Raw genomic sequence first — 20,027 nt, forward strand, 5'->3', positions numbered from 1 at the left:
CATCAAATTTCACACTCTCACATCTGATGCCCATTAGATGTGGGAGAAAAATGTGCTGATGAGTTGAATTAAAGTAACTTTTTTATAAGACGCTACTGGAGCGACGATGAAACGATTGAATGGCATATAGAATTCTGAAAGACTTTGTAAAGAAATATTTACCTTTGATGAAGCTAATTCCATAGAGAATTTCAATTTCACTTCCATAAAACTGAATTTACTATTCGAATAGATGTACATCCAACACGAGACAGTTATTTTATTCATCCATTTAATGGACTTGGGTTACAATAGTATATCGGATGATACGAGGAATGGCTTTGAAGGGATAAAACATTTTGATGTGAAACATTGGCGCAGAATGAGGCGTTCAATAAACCCAGTGAGCACCCGCCAGGTTATTTAACGTCAAATTCTATGTTCTTACGTTTGATTTACATGGGATATATGACGAACTGGCCTGCTAGTCTAATGGATTGCTCAGATAAACAAGTTTCGGTTCAGGTGAAGATTATTGTCTTCCTGACTGTGTTATATATATTTTATTGGAGATATAAATTATGTGGGTTATTAAATGAAGGGTTTAACTAAATAGTATTCACTCTTGATAAATAAAATCAGTATAAGAATAATAACAGCATCAGATTGTGTAATGTGGAGTATTGGGACAGTATGAAGCATTCAATAAAATCGGTAAGCACCCGAGAGGTCATTCAACGTCAGATTCTCTACCCTGAAGTTTGATTTCCTCCGGATATATACTCTGATGGGTATACGTGTAAACCCAACACCCCTTTCTCGAGCCCAGCCCGGACTCTCTCACGAGAATGGCTAATAACGTACGTGCTCAGACTACTAATCGAGTTTGAAATGTTATTCTGCTCGTCATGGGGAGGGTGAGTGTGAATGTCAGCGTCTCCTACGTAAGATTTATTCTACTAAGTTTTAAACTAACACAACTGTGCACTATAAGCTTGATATTGGGTTTACGTAGGTGGAAATTAAGGTGTCATTGAGGATAACCGATATGGAAATTCAGTTGGTTTCGCAAAAATTACATTTTTCTTCTGATTATTTTGTTTTCGCTGGTGATAATATTTCACGACTTTTAAAGATATGTTGGTGGCGCTCGATAATCACTCTGGGGCCTGAGAAAGACACTTAACAATTTTAATTCCCATAACAATGATTTTTATGAAATAATTCTCTTCGTGTCCATCAACAAATCCCAAGAATTAGACATCTCCAAAGATCCCCCTCCTTCACCATCCTTTGTATTACCCGAGACGTTGCTTCTCTTATCAATTTCCCCTTCACTACATATTTTCATCCCCAAAGCCAGCATACTGTGAGGACATTATGTAGAACAGGTAGACAAGATCTCTGTAGTTGGCGAAAGGGATAGTCCACTATCGTTGATGTCAGCTACAGGGTGGTGTAAGTAGCGTTGTTAGTCCAAGCAAGCCTGAGCTAACTAATAGCCTCTTAGTCTCGGCTTACGATGGGGTGGCACAAGATCAGCCATCACCCTCTCCCCTTTCAGTGCCTGGTTAGCGCCCAGTTAAACCCTAAGGGCTTTCTCAAACATCGATGCACCTTTTCAAAGATCTCCTTTAACCTACCCGAGATTCTCTACTCTGCCATCAAAATAAATTAAATCGTCTCATCCCTCATCTTCTTTATTTATCATCATCACAAAAGAGATCGTAAAAAAAATCCATCACGAGTTTATATCAGTGTCAACAGAATCAGCCGTAAAATTCTAATCTCAAATCTTTAGAGCCATATATTTCTGGTTGGCAGTGATGAAAAAAATGTAATAAAAAAAATAAAGGGTTGTTATCACTTATCACCGGGTGAACGCTCCCTTTGCCAGTTGCTACAAGGGAGTATGAATTATAACGCTGTTGGGATAGGGGGTACGGGGGATAATTCTACATTCAAAAATGATGAAATGGCTTTAGAGATATCTTTATTCGGGCTTTTACTATTTCTTTTTTAATAATCTTCCGGAATCGAGGCTCCGTTCACATTAAATTTCCTGTCTGGGAACGTTTTATGTAGCTTCACAAAATTACAATTGAACTATTGCATTGCTAAAATTATATTGATAAAATTATTTCAGCGTTGCAGGAATAAATTCCCACCATGATGTAGAGAATATTCCATTTTCTCATTAGTGGTATTTATAATCTCTGTTTCTACGACCCCTGTTCGATGAACTTTTCAGAATAACTCAAAGAGAAATATTCACGGAATCATTGAACTCGATTTGATGAATAAAAGAGGAAGGAAAGGATTGAAAAATCAAATTGTTTTTTAAAGAGCTTTTATCCAAAGTGAAACTACTTCAGCAAGAGTCCGGTAAATCCCGATGAAAGTGCCTATCACAGCGAGGATAGTGGTTAAACGTCCCAAACTCTCTAAGTAAAATTCACTTACGCGTAGAAGATGAGAATCCAGTGCCCCATTCTCTCCACGGATGTTTACAGTGAGTTAAGGAGTCCGTAAGGTCGACTAGTTTACTCGTAGAAAAGTAGCCAACCTCCAAGTGAATCTTTTGCTCTGCCTCTTGTACCCCTCCCTTCCTCATCATCCTCTCTCTACACCTCGTCTGCCCAGTACGGTTACCCCCTAGGTTTCCAAGCCCGTTTAAATGTTCTAGTTTCAAGTGAATCAAAGTTTTCCGAACTTACCGCGTCGAATCTTGCTTCAAAGTTTTCTACGGAGGTAATCTATTTTTTATACCTCTACTTTTTTTTAGCAAATGGGGAAGCGGGGAGGGAGAGATAAGAAACATAATCAATTTCAATTGACTTTAACGATCTCTTCATTTGAAGGGGGGCAGGGGGAGTAAGAGGTTCATTTATATTGGTGAATCAGACACCTTTTTTGCAAGAAAGGAACAGAAGAAGGTCTAATTATCACGGGATTTCGCTTCATTTTTATGAACTCTTCTTGACCATAATTCCGGTGAGGGAGAAATACTTGAACTTGAGGCTTGAAAAGTCACAGAATGTTGATGGAAACATTTTTTGAAGTATGAGCTGATGTATTCTGATGAATTTTGATGAAATTTTGTTATATTTTCATTGCAAAGTTGCTCACAATTGTTGCTCGAAGGGGGCTAGGGTCGACAGGACACATTTAATTTCAATTGACTTTAACGATCTCTTTCTGTGGAGGGAAGAGGAAATAAAAACTCCATTTGCGTTGTTGGACGGGAAACCTTTTATGCGGAATAAGACTAAACTTTTAATTATCCCGAGATTATACCTCATTTTTATGTACTTTTGGCTATAAGTTAAGTGCGGAAGGAATTCTTAAAGTTGAAGCTTTAAAAGGTCGCAGAATCGCGGTGTAAAAATTTTTTAAAGAAATGAAAATGATTTCCGGAAAATTCCCGGAAATTTAAGCAAAAAATTTCTACACCGGATGAACGGAAATGAGTGGCAACAGTTGTTTGTAGGATGTTTCATTCATGCAAGCGATGTTCCCAGTGAAAACTTTAACTTTTTTCCTACTGTTTGATAGAAATGGCTTTATTGAAAGAGTTTCAGGGGAAAGAAATATAATACTAAAAAGAATATAAAACGTGACAGCACTCGTCTGCGGATGAATGTTCAAGATGAAAGAATGAAATAGTCGGAGGAAGGAAAACAAATATACAATAATATGAGTGATGGGAGATATATTGTATTTTCTAAAAAAGTTGATTGAACGATGCAATCTGATACACACAACAAGATAGTCTCTATTACCTGTTCATTCTACCCATTATCATTGCAACTATTTCCTCCAGCTACATTTCATAATTCTGAAATAACAAGTGGTGATAACTACTTGGAGTACCAATTCAAACGTTATTTCAGAGTTCTCTTACTGTTTGATTATCTCGTAAACCATGGTAACATTTTCTCTCTCATTAATTGTCTGGTGTTTTCCCTCTACTCCGTTCTCTCAAATACCAAAATAATCAGTTAATCTACAATTTAACGCGTTTGAATGCTTGAATTAAAATGAGATAAAAATACGTGGCCATCCTCTTGTTCCAAGCACTGAAATAAAATCCTGAAAAAATGCTATTAACTATCAACTCCATTATTTGGCATTCATACCGTTTCATTTGCCTTTTAAATACCTCTCAAATACGACGTAAACTACTTGATACTGGTGATAACTAGTTGAATTATCAATGCAATGCTATTCACCTCAATCTAATAGTGATTTATTATCTTGTCAACCTTGGTATCCTCTTTTTTTATTAATTCTCTCCCGTTTATTTACAAACTGATTTTCAAGCGGCTATAACGCGGACGACTTGCAACATTTTAATTATTTTTTCCTTGACCCGCCTGTCATCGAGAAGCAAATATTCGTAATGAGTTTACAAAATCAAGTTAACAATTCCGAAGCTACTCCCCCAAAATAATCAGCCTATTTCCAATTATCTACTTTAGCAAAGGAAATTAATATCAACTTGACAGTTTCCCCTTCCTCACTGTAAATACTACAATGAAATTATCCCTGGAAGTCTCAATCAACTCTCAATTTTATTTCATAACCATTTCCTACCATAAATCCACTTAATTTGAATTAAACCACTATTTTCCGTAATTCTATTAATAATTTATTATCGCATAATTCTTGGTTTTTTAAGAGAGGGGGAATGCATGGCATTACAGATTCTAGTAACTTGTTTTTTATTCAACTGCCCTTGAGGATCAAAAGTTGGAAATGAGTTTGCAAGTCCATGTAGGGATGTGGGGAGGTGTGAGGGAGAGGAATATCTTGAGAGCCGGGCTCCCTCTTCTTCTCCATATCGTTGAAGACATTTGTTTCCGTCGCAGCGCTTCACTCGCCCCCTCCCCCTCCCATCTCATCGGTCCACCGAAATGCCAAAATAATCAGTCAATGGATAATTTAACTGCTTTCAGTGCGCCAATTACAACCAAATAAAGCGACATTTCCCTCTCACTTTTTATCCACTCTCTCGCGATGACATAACGCGCAACAAATCCCGTCAGCACTCGGTTACAATCGCAGTCCCACACGAGTGAATAATCCGCTGATGATATTTTTTTGCGATATGTTTCAGTGCTCAGAAGTGAAGCACTAGCTGGGACATTACAACGATACGTGAGTGAGGAAAAAAAAAGTGAGTTGGGGGACAATAGTGATAGAGTGCATAGTGATTAATAATGCCGGAGTACGATCAAGAGTCAAAAGTGAGGTTACGACGCACCAAAAGTGTAACAAGAGCTGAGGAAATACAGAGGGCTGATTACATGGTCAGAAGATCACAACCGGATAAACCGTGAGTTCCAAAATTTTACATTGTTTGGGGAGAGATGAGGAGGTGGAGGAATAATTGATCAATAGTATCACGTTATCACTTGTCGCACTTGCATCAGCATCTTCGTCTGCACCGCCGAGAGCGCGACGATATGATAGTCCAATATTATCAGGGATTTTATCGGTTTTCTTGGTACTTTTTTTGGTTTTAAACAATCGTACACGTCACGTATCGCATTTTCAGGAGTTAGGCGTGGACATCAGCAAGTCCAAGGCACACATGGCTGGCATTCGCCGGTCCAAAGTACGCATGCGTGCTGACTAGAGTCAGGAATATTGCTATCCTTTATTTTTGTCTCCCTTCCACGATCAGCTGATGAGTGTGAATCGATAATGGGCAATTTTTTTTTGAAACATCGATATGTTGAATAGAAAAAATGCACAGAAAAAACGGCTTTTTTCATCTCGATGTTATTGATTTTTAAAGTTATTCTTACAATTTTTTACGGTTACACGATTGTTTTATTTTCAATTAATCAAAATGCTCATTCGAAATGACCCAGTAAAAAAATATTAGTTTAATGAAAAACATATCGTTTCTTTTTCCATTAAACCGACCAGTTGGTGCCAGGGAAAACGAGGAAAAATTGACCAAATTACCGAGCCCTTTGGGGCTCTGGTTTTGTTATAATAAAGTTTATTTTTCTTTCAACATGTCGATGTGAATATTCATCGATTGTTTGGCAATCAGTGATGAAATACGATTTACGATGCGTTTGGCTTGGAGGCAAGCCAAAACCGCACACAGCCAACCGCACACGTGGAATCCTCTCTCCTGTATTGGTAGGAGGGGAGGGTAGTTTCCATCTCGACGTTCTTAATTAACCATCCAAATACTCGAGGATCGGACTAGAACTGTTCTCTCCGAATGGTAACATGGAGAGGGGAATGACGCAGTTAACGGTACGCGCCCTTATGCAAATCAAGTTGAATGCAATTGTCGAGGGTCCCAAATCATACTTGACGGGCTTCTAACCCGCCTAAAACTCTCAATGGGAATATCCCTTTCAGGGCTAATCCATTTAGAGGTCTCACACGTACTTGGTACAATTCACAATTGTGGAAGTGCAAAGGGCTTTGAGTTGTGGGTTTCTAATGGTGCGCTAGAGTACATTTGTATCGTTAAGGGCCTTCGTCACGACCTGTTGTAAATCCATATTTGTCAAGTTGGAGAGATCCTCCTGAAATATCTCGCAAGAAATTGCAAAAGCTCTAATTATTATTCATTTCCTCAAAATCAAATTAAGTAACTCTGCTATTAAGCAATGAGTTAAATTCTGGAGTCATTCACGGATCCCTTTAAAGGGCCCCTCAATTAGCAACGTCAGTGATAGATTTCAGAAGCGATTTGATGTTAGATTTCATTCATATTCATAATATCTAGGGCGTATGTAATGCTCCAATGTTTTACTACAAATAATGATCATGATTTCGATTTAAATCTAAATGGGACGTGGATACGTTTAAATTCACGTTTGCCCTCGGATATGAGGGTTTTATTAGTCGTAATGCAATGAAATGCTCAGAAAAACCATTTTTCAAACGTTAAGGGAGAGCTCGCGTTTTATGGACGTCGGTGATTGAATTTATGAAAGAAAAGTTGGATTCGAGGGAATGTGATCATGATTTGCGGATGGAAGTGCTGAAGGGTAATGGATTTTTATATGTTCAGATTGCATTGATCTTACGAGAGACATTTTACGTGAATTTTCTTCGGAATTGGTAATTTTTCTTCTTCATATTATGGAATAAAATATCAAATAGGCATTTTACGTTGATTTTACGCATGGGAAAGATTCATTTTTGAAAATGATGAACTCCACCAACTCATGCTAAATGTATTCAGTAATGTTTTCTCCGAAAATGCGACCTCCCTCTGCAATTTGAATCTAGCACTCTGATGAGTATTATCAGTTGCAATTAATGCTAATTCTCTCGCCATCGAAATTCTGAAAGTAGCATCATGAGGTGCTGTATACATTCCTCATAGGCCAGAAGTTTCTCCAACCTGGTGGAGTCAACAATTGTAATTACGTAGGCTACTCAGAACTTCTCAGAATTCAGTGGAAACTCACTGTGTGTCTACCCTCATCGTCTTCGTCGACGTGCTCGCCAAACTTTACTTCTCTATCTTCGTGGTATTGTAAATTGGTGGAAAAAAATAAAGAGAAAAAACTGGTTATCACCTTTAAATTGTTTTCCAATCTTCTATACTTTTCTGCGTTTTACAAGTTCCATTACTTTATTTTTGGAATGAAAAAACTGCAGGAGTGGAAAAAATTCTCTGGGGAAGAGAGGGCTTTTCTTCAATTTCTGATCGTTCTTGTTGACTTTTTATAGCAATCCTCCACACAAAGATATAAACCAAGTTCGGCCGATGATAAAAGTTTGAGTTGTTTCGGTATTCTTCATTGCCTTCTTCACTCTCAAGTTTCATTGGACTTTCATCGTGATGATAAACTTCTTTCGCTGACATTTCAAAGAAATTTTACTCCGTGTAATGCCATTGTGGTATTTGTTCGTTACATTTTTATGGAGATTGTGTAAGAGTGTAATGTGCTGGAGATATTTTTATGCTGAGTGACTTTGTGGCTGAATATATGTGAAAAAAATAGAACTGAATTCAATTTGGGGGAAAATCGTGTGTAAATTTCAAGTTTCACAAAGAAATCAACTAAATGCAAGAATTTTCACGGTAATCAGACGGGAATTTCATAATTTGTGCTTAATAACTTGAATTTTATATCCACATTTAAAAATTGCTAGTAAAATATTCATAAAGATTAAATTAACTTGTTAAATTCACAAGGCCACGTCATGGTATATGTATAGAAGAAGAAAATTTTGAAAACAGTACAAAAGAAGGTCAATTTTAAAAATGAGTTCTCCCACTGTACATAATTTCTTAATTAATATTCAAATAGCAGACAAGACTCTTTTTCATAAACTCCCCATCACAGGAAAGACTCCAGAGATCTTGTAGCAAGCAAATGTAAGACATTATTAGTGAAAGGAAAGAAGAAATGAGAGGCTTGCGAACCCCTGGGAAATGATAATGACTTGCAAACATACACGAGGACCCTTCCTATATACTTACCTCAAGAGGTGCATCCGGGTATATGGGTGAATGCTCTTCGTTCTGCATCTAGCCATTTCTCCTTTCAATCCCTTTTGTTCTCTCTTCCAACAAGCCCCCTTATTTTTTGTGTTCTAAATGAGTCTGAATATCCTATTTACTTGACGGTTAATGTTTGTCAAACACTCGTTGACTTTCGACTGTTGAAAAAGAAATTATTCCAACTCTGGGGGAATTTACCAGCCGTGGAAGCATGAAAGGTTCATTACAACTTTTTACTAGATTACTTCTTAATTTCATTAAGTCAGCCAATAGAAAAAATTAATTTTACTACACTATTTGCTTCAATGTTCATGTTCGTCGAACACTTGTGGATTTTCGTCTGAAAGAGAAATAATTGCGTCTCAGAGAAATTGCATAATTGTCAAAGCTTTAAACAGTCATTATAAATTTTTCAGAACATTAATTCGTAATTTAATCCATTAAATTCCTTTTTCTGGCTGTAAAATGTCGCACTCTGCTGAAAAAATCTCTTGTAGTTTTAAAATAAAAAAATTATTGATGCATATCGAATGTCAAATTAAAAAATAAAATTCATTTGATGTATATATAGCCGTAATTAGCTTTGGAATAAATTTTATCGTTCAATTACTGGAAAATTGGACAGAAATTCAAAAGAACGAATACCCGGGAAGTTTTTAAAACCATCTACGTGGTTAATGTTTCACTTCCATTAGTCATCACATCCAACTCCATATGAATAGTTGATGGTTTGCACTTAAGGTATCTTCACATATGCAAATTAATCCGAAATCACGGATGAAATATTAAAAGTAAATTTTTCATTAAAATTTAGTCATGAATTTCACATTTCTGACATGATTTTACTCATCAGACTTCATTCCACACAGCAAATAGCTGGGTACATTTTTTTTCCGTTATCACACTGCTCCACGGCAATATCATGCCATGAAAAAGCCTGGAGTAATCTGAGTCTGGATCGATATTTCCATCAGCACCTAATAATTCTCTGTCAGTTTTTTTATCCATGTTTTTTTTTTCAAATATAAATATTCTTTGCAAGGAGAAATGAAGTTCTATCGCATACGGTATGTTATACTACAGGCATATTTGCGTGGTAGAAGAAAACAACTTAATGAGAATGTAGAGAATAGGATTGAAGGAAACAGTATCTCATTTTCCACGTGGTATTTCTTTTTTTTTTACGTAACTTGCCGACCGGAATGATGGCTGTTTCATACCGGCGTAAGGCGATTACTCGCGAGTTGTCAGAGGATTCTGTAATACAAGGAGTGGGAAGAAGGCGTGTTTAAGGGAGTTGCAGTGAGAGAATGACAAATTTCAATGCTTTTATTGTATGAGAATACGGACAGTGGTCTATTCTTTATGACGAAAAAACTGGAAAATTGATTTATGCTGGGAAAATGTTGGCTATCCTTTACTATAGCAACATTAAATACGATTGAGGAATAAAAAAATTGTGAATGGTCCGATTTTACTGAAAAATTAATAAAAAATTTTTAACTTAACGCTTCCATGACTTTTTTATGCTTTAAAACTCATATTTTTCGATCATTAACACTGTCAATATTATCAATTACAATTCATTAAATTTGTTTGTCTGAAAAATTAACTTTTTAAATTTGGAGTTGACATTTTTTTATACATGTTGTCTCATAAAAACTGTTACGTTTTGTGCAACTCCTCTATCAGGGACTTGTAAGGCAATTTGTGGCTACTATATTTCTTCTTTTCATTTTTTCCAGATGTCACAAACCCAGGGACAGTTTATTCTCCTGGAGCTCGGGCTTTGACAATTTTACTGGTTTCGTTAATTGGGGATTTTTACTGCTGGGTCTTGGAGGGTTCCGATTGCTCCTGGAGAATTTCATAAAGTAAGTATCAATTATCGGGTAATCCGGTCTTTATTATTCCATAAAGCTCGTCGTCAAGGCTTTAACGACTCTATTGACGATGAATATGTCTTTGGAAGATATCTTTTTTCTGTTTCGTAGAAAGAAGCGGTGAAATCTTTGTATAGCTTTTTTAAATTAAATTTCCCGATATTTTCCCCTCTTCGATTGGGGAGAAGCATATAATTATTGCTATGTTAATGACCATCGAATAGACTTGTTGCTTATTCAATAGGCCTGAATTAGTCCAGAGCTCTGTGAAATTTAGAATAACTTCCCTAATGCAGATGACATTACTCTAATTATACTTCGATTTTTCGTACCATAACATTGACTAAATATTGGGGTTTAATGTGAAATAATATTCCACTTCAATATTTCTCATGCCAATAGCAATATATCAAACATTTATGTTATTTTTTTCTCTCTTGTGCTCTTCATTCTTTCATTTCTCGCGTTTATGATTTGATACTGTTTGATCTCCATCGATATGAAGGGTTCTTGATTACATCAATTTCCACTGGGAATGAACGTGGAGAATGAGGAAAGCGTCGATATATATCAACTTCCCGCCGGGCACTGGCCTAATTGCTTTTGGCAGAGGAAATAAAATAATGGAAGTCCTTTTTCTCTGCGTTTATTTTGCTCTCATTCCATCAGGTGATGTCACTGAAATTACTGGCATTACAGTTCACCGCGTCGTTTGGTATTTTTCGATTAAAATAAAGCCTGATTGAGTAAAAAAAAAAATATGAGAAATGAGGAAAGCAAGCTTCTGGAATTTAACTGGAAATTCATTTTTCCGCTCCTGTGGGATATTAAAAAATTCTCATCGATGAATTCCAATTGCTCGTATTGAATTTAAATAACTTTGGGTACCTTGGAATATTTTAATCACCTTTGTTTGAGTTTCAATAAAAATTCAATTTCCAATTAAACAAATTTTTGAATGAGCACAGGGTCTGCCAATTACAGGCGTACAATGAATTATTCGTTTTCCATGTAGATTCCGAATAAAACGTGTACAGCTGGTTTGTTGGAGTTGATTATGAAATATTTAATCGATTTCAGGAGAATATAAAGCATGTCATTAATCATGCTTCGAGCGGTTTGGTGTTAACGTTGTAATAAAATTTTGCGTTGAGAGGGGAGAAAACAGTACAATACCAATTTGAGAATTGTAATTAATTGGAAAGAATGATCTGGTCCTTCAGGATATATAAATGCAGGCGGATATTCATTGATCCTAAGTGGCTAAAACCCGCTCAATTTCCTGTTGACTGTTTTTAATGAGTTAAACATTTAAGAACAATATTTCCAATTAATATTATTCAAACTCAGCCAAATTATATCTGAGACTTGAGGCTCTTCAATTTTTACTCATTAATTCGCACTCAACGTGTCTTCTATCAAAGTTCCTACTAGACTATCCGTAAAAAAATAATTTTCTTCTGAGTATATTCCTAAATACTATCTCCAAATCAATTTGAAAGGCTTATTAAAATTTTTATTACCGGATTTAGTTGGTGCTCTTGAATTCGATCTTGTAGATATATATCTCCAGAGGGTTCTTTCATCTTTAATAGATATATCAGATCGTTTTAAATGCAAATGGTTGGTTATCCTGTTTAGTAGATACATACATAATAAGGAATAGTTAAAGTTTCTCCACTGCAGTTACTGGTTCCTTGGAAAGTTTGCGGAATCGTACGCCCGAGGCTCATATACATTCAATTAAATTGAATAAATATTAGTTTTGTGGAGAACAGATTTAAATTGCTCTCTACCTAACGTTACAGTGATATTCAACTGATTTAATATGAATTAAATTCGTCTGTATTGTAGGTGGAAAATTTTCAATCCATGTTAAATATTATCTAACGTAAATTTCTTCATTATTTACAGATATGGAGTGCGGGTTGATCCCAGAGAGTGGTTTCTGTTTTTAAGTGGTAAAAACGATGGCGGGGAGGAGTATCCCTCACTCATTCTCATAGCATGTGAGTTAATAGATTTAAATTACGTTTTTCAAATATGAATTTACTGATCTAGCAAAGATTTTCAGTAGAAAATCTTTAATCAAATGAAATACGTAAGATGAGTATCGTCGCAAGATCACGGGATAGAATGGATTGGGCGTGAAATTTTTCCGAGTATTTTAAGTATGTAGTACACAAGTGGAGGTCATGTTTGTCACAGTCATAAACTGAGGGGAGTTAGGAAATTTAAAATGTAGAAAAACCGTACGAGGCAATATTGAATGACTCCTAATGACACATTCACCTCGTATAACCCAACGCAAGGCTATTTACCTCACCGTAATTTTTCAGGTTATTTCGCTCTCTGTAAATTTGAAAATGATTACATCCTTGAACGCATAGGCACCAGTAATGCTTCACCGTAAACAACCGAAACAGGAAAAATTTCAATTTTTTCCTCCTCGAGATACGACACGAAGGGAATCGAGGAATGTACGTGTTTCTTGCGGGCTTTTGCCGTAAAAAAATTCCAATAACACTTGTCGCACGTCGGTTCGGAAGAAACGTTTCAGAGTAGAAAAGAATGTGTATACATCCCTCTATATAGCTTTCCATTTACGTTTTATTCTCCTCGGTGGTATTTTCTTTGAATTTTCCCTCCGAATGTGAATGCTCTTCGTATACGAAAATTGTACCTTGTGAATTTTCGAAGAGGGATTGGAATGATGAGTGGTGGAAACAGACGATAAGTCGATGGAAATACGCAAATTTCACGAAATTGCATTTTTTAGGTTCTGTCGGTGATGATGAACGTCATTGTAATTCCACCATCTAGTAGTTCTAATGGCTCGTCTGACGGTACACGTACCTTCTCTACTAGACGTTGGAGGATTCTCCAATGTGAAGAACATCCTTCTCGCACCTTTTTACGTTAATTTCCGGATTTTGTGACATGAACATTGGTACATGTTGGTTGTGATGGGTTTGTTAAAGCGAATGGGAATGGAAATAGCGATAGGAAGACAGCAGACACGGTTGTCATCATTTTATTGGTGAAAAGCTTTTCACTCTCACAGTTGTGGCCCATTGTCAGTATAGAGCTCTTCCACTTTTCTCTTTCCCCAGTTGAACAATTTTGGTCTCGATTACTTCCACTAGTGCTTCGGTCACTCAGTCCTTCCACCACTTTTTTTTTTCCCCAGGCTTTTCACTCCATTCAACTCGTTAAGCCGCGAAACGTCAAACGATTTGGTCATTTCCTACCCAAAATTTTACACTCTGTATGGATAGAGATGAAACAATTTTATCCTTTTCAAACCGAGGCTTTCATGTACACTTTGGTAATATGGCTGATCGTTATTGCCCGAGAATTCGCCTGTTCTCGTAAAATTTGCAAATACCGAGGACGGAAAATAAACTTTAGTAACGTGAATGGGTGATCTTGCCGCATGGATGGGCGCACTGCCACCCCCTACCCATCGTGTTGCTCAAGGAAATTTATTTCTTCCTCTTGGCTACCATCAGCGTTAGCTTTATGGCTGTCAGCATGATTTTGTAACGAGACGTCGATTTAGTGTAGGGGGAGGGAAAAAAGTGTTATTAACGTCGTTAAAATTTGTTGGTACGTAGTGATGGAAGAATTTTATAATGTCAGAGTATTGTTCCTTATTCAGGGTGACAATTTTTTCTCTGAGTCCTTCTTATCAAATCCGAAGTTCTATTTATTGAGCGAGATTTTTTCGGGGAATAATTGCCAATAGAATTAAAACCTAGGGAAAAAAATCCCGATCAGTTCACACGGAGAAACAAATTCCAGAATTTTTCTAGGAAAATTCGTAGAAAATTGAAGAGTCGTGAAAAATTATCGGAATCCATCTCAACTTTTCTGTACAAAGCCAGTAATTTTCTTTTACATCCACCGAATCCCAGATAAACTCATTAATATTCGTAAGTAGGAAGAATTTTTTTCTCAATTAACAATATCCACAATCGAGAGATTTTTTTTAATTCAACAATCAAGGGAAAGATTTATGAATTATTCCTGCTCCAGTCACTCCTTAAACATTCAAATCCTCTTCTTGTTTATTGGAAATCTTTCGGAGGTTGCAAACATGCTGTTAGTTATATACGAAACCGGAAGAACATAGCGGGTGTTGTCGTGTATAAATTACTTAATCCGAAGAGGGGCCAGTGGAGCGGGTATGTACGATAGGAAGAGGAGGGAGAGACTAATCGAATTAAGAGCGTGATTGCACCGTTGGAAAAGCCTCCCACGTTTGCGTGAAGAGAGATCGAGAGAGAGAGAGAGAGAGAGAAGTGCATTCCGTGAAGCGGCCAACAGCCGGCACTTGGGCTGTAAATTGCATTGCCAAGCATTTATTACGGGTATCGAACGGAAACCAGCATCCACCCTTCCTTCTCCCTACTCCCAGTCTCCACGCTCTCTTGTTCCATGATCAATTTCGTTGTTGTAGTCCATACAACACCTAGGGCAGTAATTCGATACAGCTATGTTTACACTATGTGCTGTGGATGTTTAATTTCACTCCTGTTTCATTCTTTAATGTGGTGTTTACAGTGGCTGGAAATGAGAGAACATTTATTATTTAACTTAGAAAAATCATTCGAGGAACTAGTAATCTATGAGGAAGGATTTAAGTAGAGTAGCTTGTGTTTGGTCCGCCATCACATCGGCCGGAAATTTTTTTATTTAGAATTTACAACGGTGGGATGCAATGCTCTCACTCAAAATCATAAGAATCTCTTCTTCAAATTATTGGCCTCATTGAAAATTATTTTCACCTTTCATGTAAGTCACTTTGCAAGAAGTGAGGAATCTCTTAATTGCCCGGGTAGCCACACCGCACTTTGGGTACAAGTAAGAGAGTTGTGGAGGTGCACGAGAAACCAGTTAATTACGCATCCTCGGTTACAAGGATGTTCTACTTTTCGCATAATTTTTTTTTTTCGTACTTTCGTAGCCGTCGCTCCTTTTCCCTGCGAGACTTGAGAATTTCTGTAGGGCTTTCTGCTCACAAGGGTTAGAGGACTTCGCCAATTACGAGCGGCATCCGCTTTAGTCGACTGCACCAACCAATCTTCTTTGGTACTTTGGAATAACATAATCTACTTTAGTGAGCGTTTGTGGTGAAGTAATGGCTCATTACAAATCTACAGAGCAATTCCACCGGTTAATCAGTCACTTTCTCGGCGATTGAATGAAAGTTGATTGCGAGTTGCAATTTTCATTTAAACTTTGAATTTTTATGCTTCAATGGCTGTTGAATAATTTTTATAATTTTTTTTATCGTTTCAGACTCGGTGGTGCCGGTGGTTCTCTGTCTCCTCATCGAGAAAGGGCTCTCATTGGTAAATATGAAAATCCATATAGATATATTGGACAAAATTGAATTTCTTTAACGACATCGTTCATAATAAACGTGAATGAACATTTTCCACTGCTTTTATTTGAAACAAGTCCAAACATGAATTAAAATTCTTGTGTATCTCTTCGTACGAGATCTAGATAATTTTTCATTTACTTTAAATGCTTTTCATTCATTATTGGGGTGTGTGAGTTTGAAAAAAAAATGAATTTCATAAATAGTTAATTTGTAATTCAGTATCAAAGTGACCCTCTTGATTAGTTAGACTTATAGAATAAATGGTGGGACACTACAATTGTGTTTTAATCGATAACTAAAATTTCGCAATGACAACCACATAATAGTTTCAAGTTGGAAATTTTTTTTAAAAGAAAAAAAAAATATTCGTCGCTCGTTAATGTATTATTTCTACGGTATAAGTCCATGGAATCAACAACAATGCCGGAAAAATCGCGAAATCGTTGAAGTCAAACTATCGCTGTAGGGATTCCCGTATCGCCAAAAGGAACCTTTTCCGATATCGCTTGATATAAATTCTCACAGAGAAAAATACAGTAGTTGGAAAAATGTTTTGTAAAAAAGTTGTGTCTGAAATGGTCAATGTTGCACGACATCGTGATTTTATCCCTATATTTTATATACGTCTAACTGAGCGTGCTATCGGACTCTGGGTGCAGCTGAGCGTAATCTTGGCAAATAGTTTTCCGAGTAAAAACGTTGGTAAAACGGGCCACTGGAAACATGAACGTCTCTCATTTGAACGACTTTTGTAAAATCATGAACTGGAGCTTTCAACACTTCGGATATGATGAATAATGCAGCCTCATATATTATACTTGGGAATTGATAATTCATGGGGACGGTGCTTTTGGGGTGAATCACTGTCCATGTCATGGGGATGGTGGCAGTGCGGTTGGTATTTCAGCGGAACGGTTTTATTGAATTGCGTAGATTTTCACTCACAAAATGAATGCATTATCGAATATTTTTTGACTAAAATTTCGATGCACCTCGGTGCATCATCACAATCACCGATTACGATAAAAATCATCACAAATAACTTCATCCAGTGCCATTAGTTTATACATAATTTCGACGGTAAAATACGCACTGAAAACATGAATAATTATTGGAATTAATTGAAACCACATAAAGCGGTATAGTATTCCTATCTTTTAATTAAAAATCAGGCAATAGTCAAAGGTGGCTTATCACTTCGCGCCTGAATTAGTTTCATTGTACTTTTATCTCACTAATTGACTAAACTCTTATGATTACGGGGAGAATCGTCACTGAGATTTTCCACGGAATCCTGGTGCCACTGAAGTGTCGACACATAGTCACACCGTGACATGGAGAGTTATACGGGGGTCTCTACGTGTAATGCTCTTTACAAGTTGCGCACCAATTTCATGAGAGTAAGCAAGTGGTACACTCCAGTTCCGGGAGTCAATCGTACTTAAATGAAGTGCTCACTCGAATTCACACGGCTTCAGCAGGAACTCGAGGAGAAATCTTTCAGATGAGACTAATTATGTTAATTTGACTTTGATGGGGTTCTTTGATTTGTCAGAAAATCATCTACCTCATATGCACTCGAGAAAATAATGCTTTAAAAAAATACAAGTTCTAATGCATTTCTCTGAAATTGTACTTTACAAAGACGATGAAGCAAATATTGGAAATAAACAAATTTAGCTTCACAGTTACTCGATTAGCCTGTTATTTTTTTCATCTTTCTTCTTCTCGTGGCAGAGACGTTAATCCCCTGCATATATTGCCGTTCGATATAAAATAGAATTTCGTGGAAAATTGCTGTGGCCATTCTATCCGTAATGATAAGAGTTAATCAATTAGTGAAATGTGAGTACAATGAAAATAATTGTAGTCTCCCTCTCTCTCTGACGCATTCAGAAACGTGGGAACCATGTTAATCCGGGTAAAAAATATTCCTGCGAATGTAGAGAGGATTTGAAAAAGGATAGTATAGTCGGCGCGAGAAACTTCGTACGGTCCAGAGATTGGAATTAACTAACTGGATTATATCACGTTGATTCATTTTGATAGCGTAGTCTCAACAAAGATTACCACCGAGTTATTTTTACAAGTGGAAGTGAATAATTCATCACATTTGCCGGGTATTTGACGGTGTATATTCATACCTGCGGGATAATTCTGTAAAGTTGTGACTATGGCCAGCATAACCCACCAGGAAATGGCCATTTGTTCTCGGTTATTCTCTGTCAGGCACTAAATCTTGAAATCCTTCAAGATTCTTGATCAATATCTCCAATTCAGAGGGGCCACTATTAGCCTCGGGAAATGGGATGCACATGAATATTTCAACTATGCAATTAGCAGGAGACTGCCAACAATTCGTGTTATCTCGCCTGGGTTGAATGTAGACGGTGAAGGTCGTTGTAAATGTCTGATAATGTAATTTGAATGTGGTGGGTACATATCTGCAATATGAAGTTTCAATCGAATTTATGGATTTTAACTTTATTGTGAGCAGGAGAGTTGTTTCCGTACCAACTATGGGACAGTTCAATGAGTATGTTCGGTCTTTCGAACACTAAAAGGTCTTAAATGATATGAATCAAGATTTTTCGGTACCTCTGCCTTTGGCAGTCGATTCAATTTTTATTTTACTCTTTTATTGCATGATGATTTGGAATAACTTTTTCCTTTCTGATAAAATGTCATGTAAAACTTGGACTTTTTCAGGACATAATAGCACATGGTCCTGGTATGGTGTTCCACGTAGTCAACCTCATAGTGATGGTCCTGATGCCAATGGTTGTGATTCACGTGAAGGAATCCGGCTTCAGTCTGAGTAAGTCGTAAAACCACCATCAAAATGTAAATACACACAATTCCACCAGTACCTCCATTTCGTTATAATATTTCAATGGACTGAAAATAGTCGACTGTGGTAATTCCAGTGAACATTTCACTGATAGAGTTGTCAGCTGGTCATCCAACCTGGCATTCTCCATATAACTTGGGATAACATCCCGATGTGAAACGTTATACCCGCAACCCCGTTTTCATGTCGCTCACCCTATACCCCTCCCTCCCCTTTCAGCAATTCGCATTCGTTGAGAATATGTCATCCCTGAGTTTACATGCAAATCCAATTACTTGGGGTGTGCCTTGTGGCAAATCCATTGGATATGTTCAGTTTGTGCTTTTGTCACGCATACAGACAAATCATCGGGCTAAATTAACACGGGTAAATGTTGAATTAAATTAGGTAGATGGTAATAGGACTGGCATTTACATTCTCAGCATTTCATTTGTAATATATTAGCATCGGTGTGAGGACAGTGACGGGATGAGTGGGAGTTGTGAGGGAAAGAAAAAAAAAAAATACACGATTTGTTGGAGGTGAAAAGTTTCGTTTTGGCACGAAACAAGCGCCTAAAAGTTGGAAAGTCTTTGAGTATCTTTTTCGAGTGCATACACCGGGTCTTCTTCATCCATGCTCTACCCTTCTTCAAGATACCTACCGAGTCTACCTACTCCTGACATGCGAAACGACTCACGTCTGCACTCAACAGCACACCTACTTACTTAGACCGTAGTTTTGATACCTCCTCGTACTTTCTGGGATGTGCTAGCTTTTAGGTTTGAGGATTCTTTTTCGACATGACCCAAAAGTAAATTGGAAGATGAAAACCCACTAGGTTGGATAGGGAAGTTTCTTGGCATAGGATAGAGAGAAAAACTGTCCGATATCGTGGACATAATTTGTTGAGCTCGGATAGTAGTATATTTTATCCCGTTTCGATGACAGAATTCCTTAAGAGGTAACAGAAGGTTTTTGATTTTCCAAATATTTTAACCCAATTTCCTAGAAAAAATTATCAATATTTTATTATCAACCCAAAGCGGTGTGATCTTCATCACCACTTTATAAAGGTCAATGCGCTTTGGCTGGAAAATATTGATAGTTTTGTGCAGGAAATTGATTTTAAAATTTGAGGAACGAGCAGCTCCGTGACGCTTCAAAGGTACTCGAGGATATTTATGATGTTAGAGTTTCAAAAATAATTAGGAATACAGACGTGCTTCGCGTGCACATGACACATAATGGATTCTTATGTTTCATAATTTATGGAGTTTTTTGAATAATTTTTTAACGCCAACGTGGACTCGAAATATTCCTCGGTCTAGCATATTGCTGATAAGACAAAAGATAAGTGTCGAGTTTTATTCTCCATCCCCAAGTGTTTTCACACGTATATAAAATTTCACTTTATCCCCTGGTATACCAACATACACAGCAATTTTC

The 20,027-nt window shown here is 37.0% G+C and overlaps 1 protein-coding gene across 1 annotated transcript in view; it reads left to right on the forward strand.

The window, feature by feature from the left end:
- Positions 1-4,901: 4,901 nt before the first annotated feature.
- LOC135162098 (diacylglycerol O-acyltransferase 1) overlaps positions 4,902-20,027 on the forward strand; it is a 39,146-nt gene continuing 24,020 nt past the window's right edge. The window contains exons 1-5 of the mRNA XM_064120239.1: positions 4,902-5,317; positions 10,219-10,347; positions 12,271-12,365; positions 15,661-15,713; positions 18,458-18,566. Of these exons, the coding sequence (XP_063976309.1) occupies positions 5,202-5,317; positions 10,219-10,347; positions 12,271-12,365; positions 15,661-15,713; positions 18,458-18,566 (502 nt within the window). The 5' untranslated portion in view covers positions 4,902-5,201. The remainder of the gene's footprint in view (positions 5,318-10,218; positions 10,348-12,270; positions 12,366-15,660; positions 15,714-18,457; positions 18,567-20,027) is intronic.

This window comes from Diachasmimorpha longicaudata, chromosome 5 (assembly GCF_034640455.1).
Source record: "Diachasmimorpha longicaudata isolate KC_UGA_2023 chromosome 5, iyDiaLong2, whole genome shotgun sequence".
NCBI classification, from domain to species: Eukaryota; Metazoa; Arthropoda; class Insecta; order Hymenoptera; family Braconidae; genus Diachasmimorpha; species Diachasmimorpha longicaudata.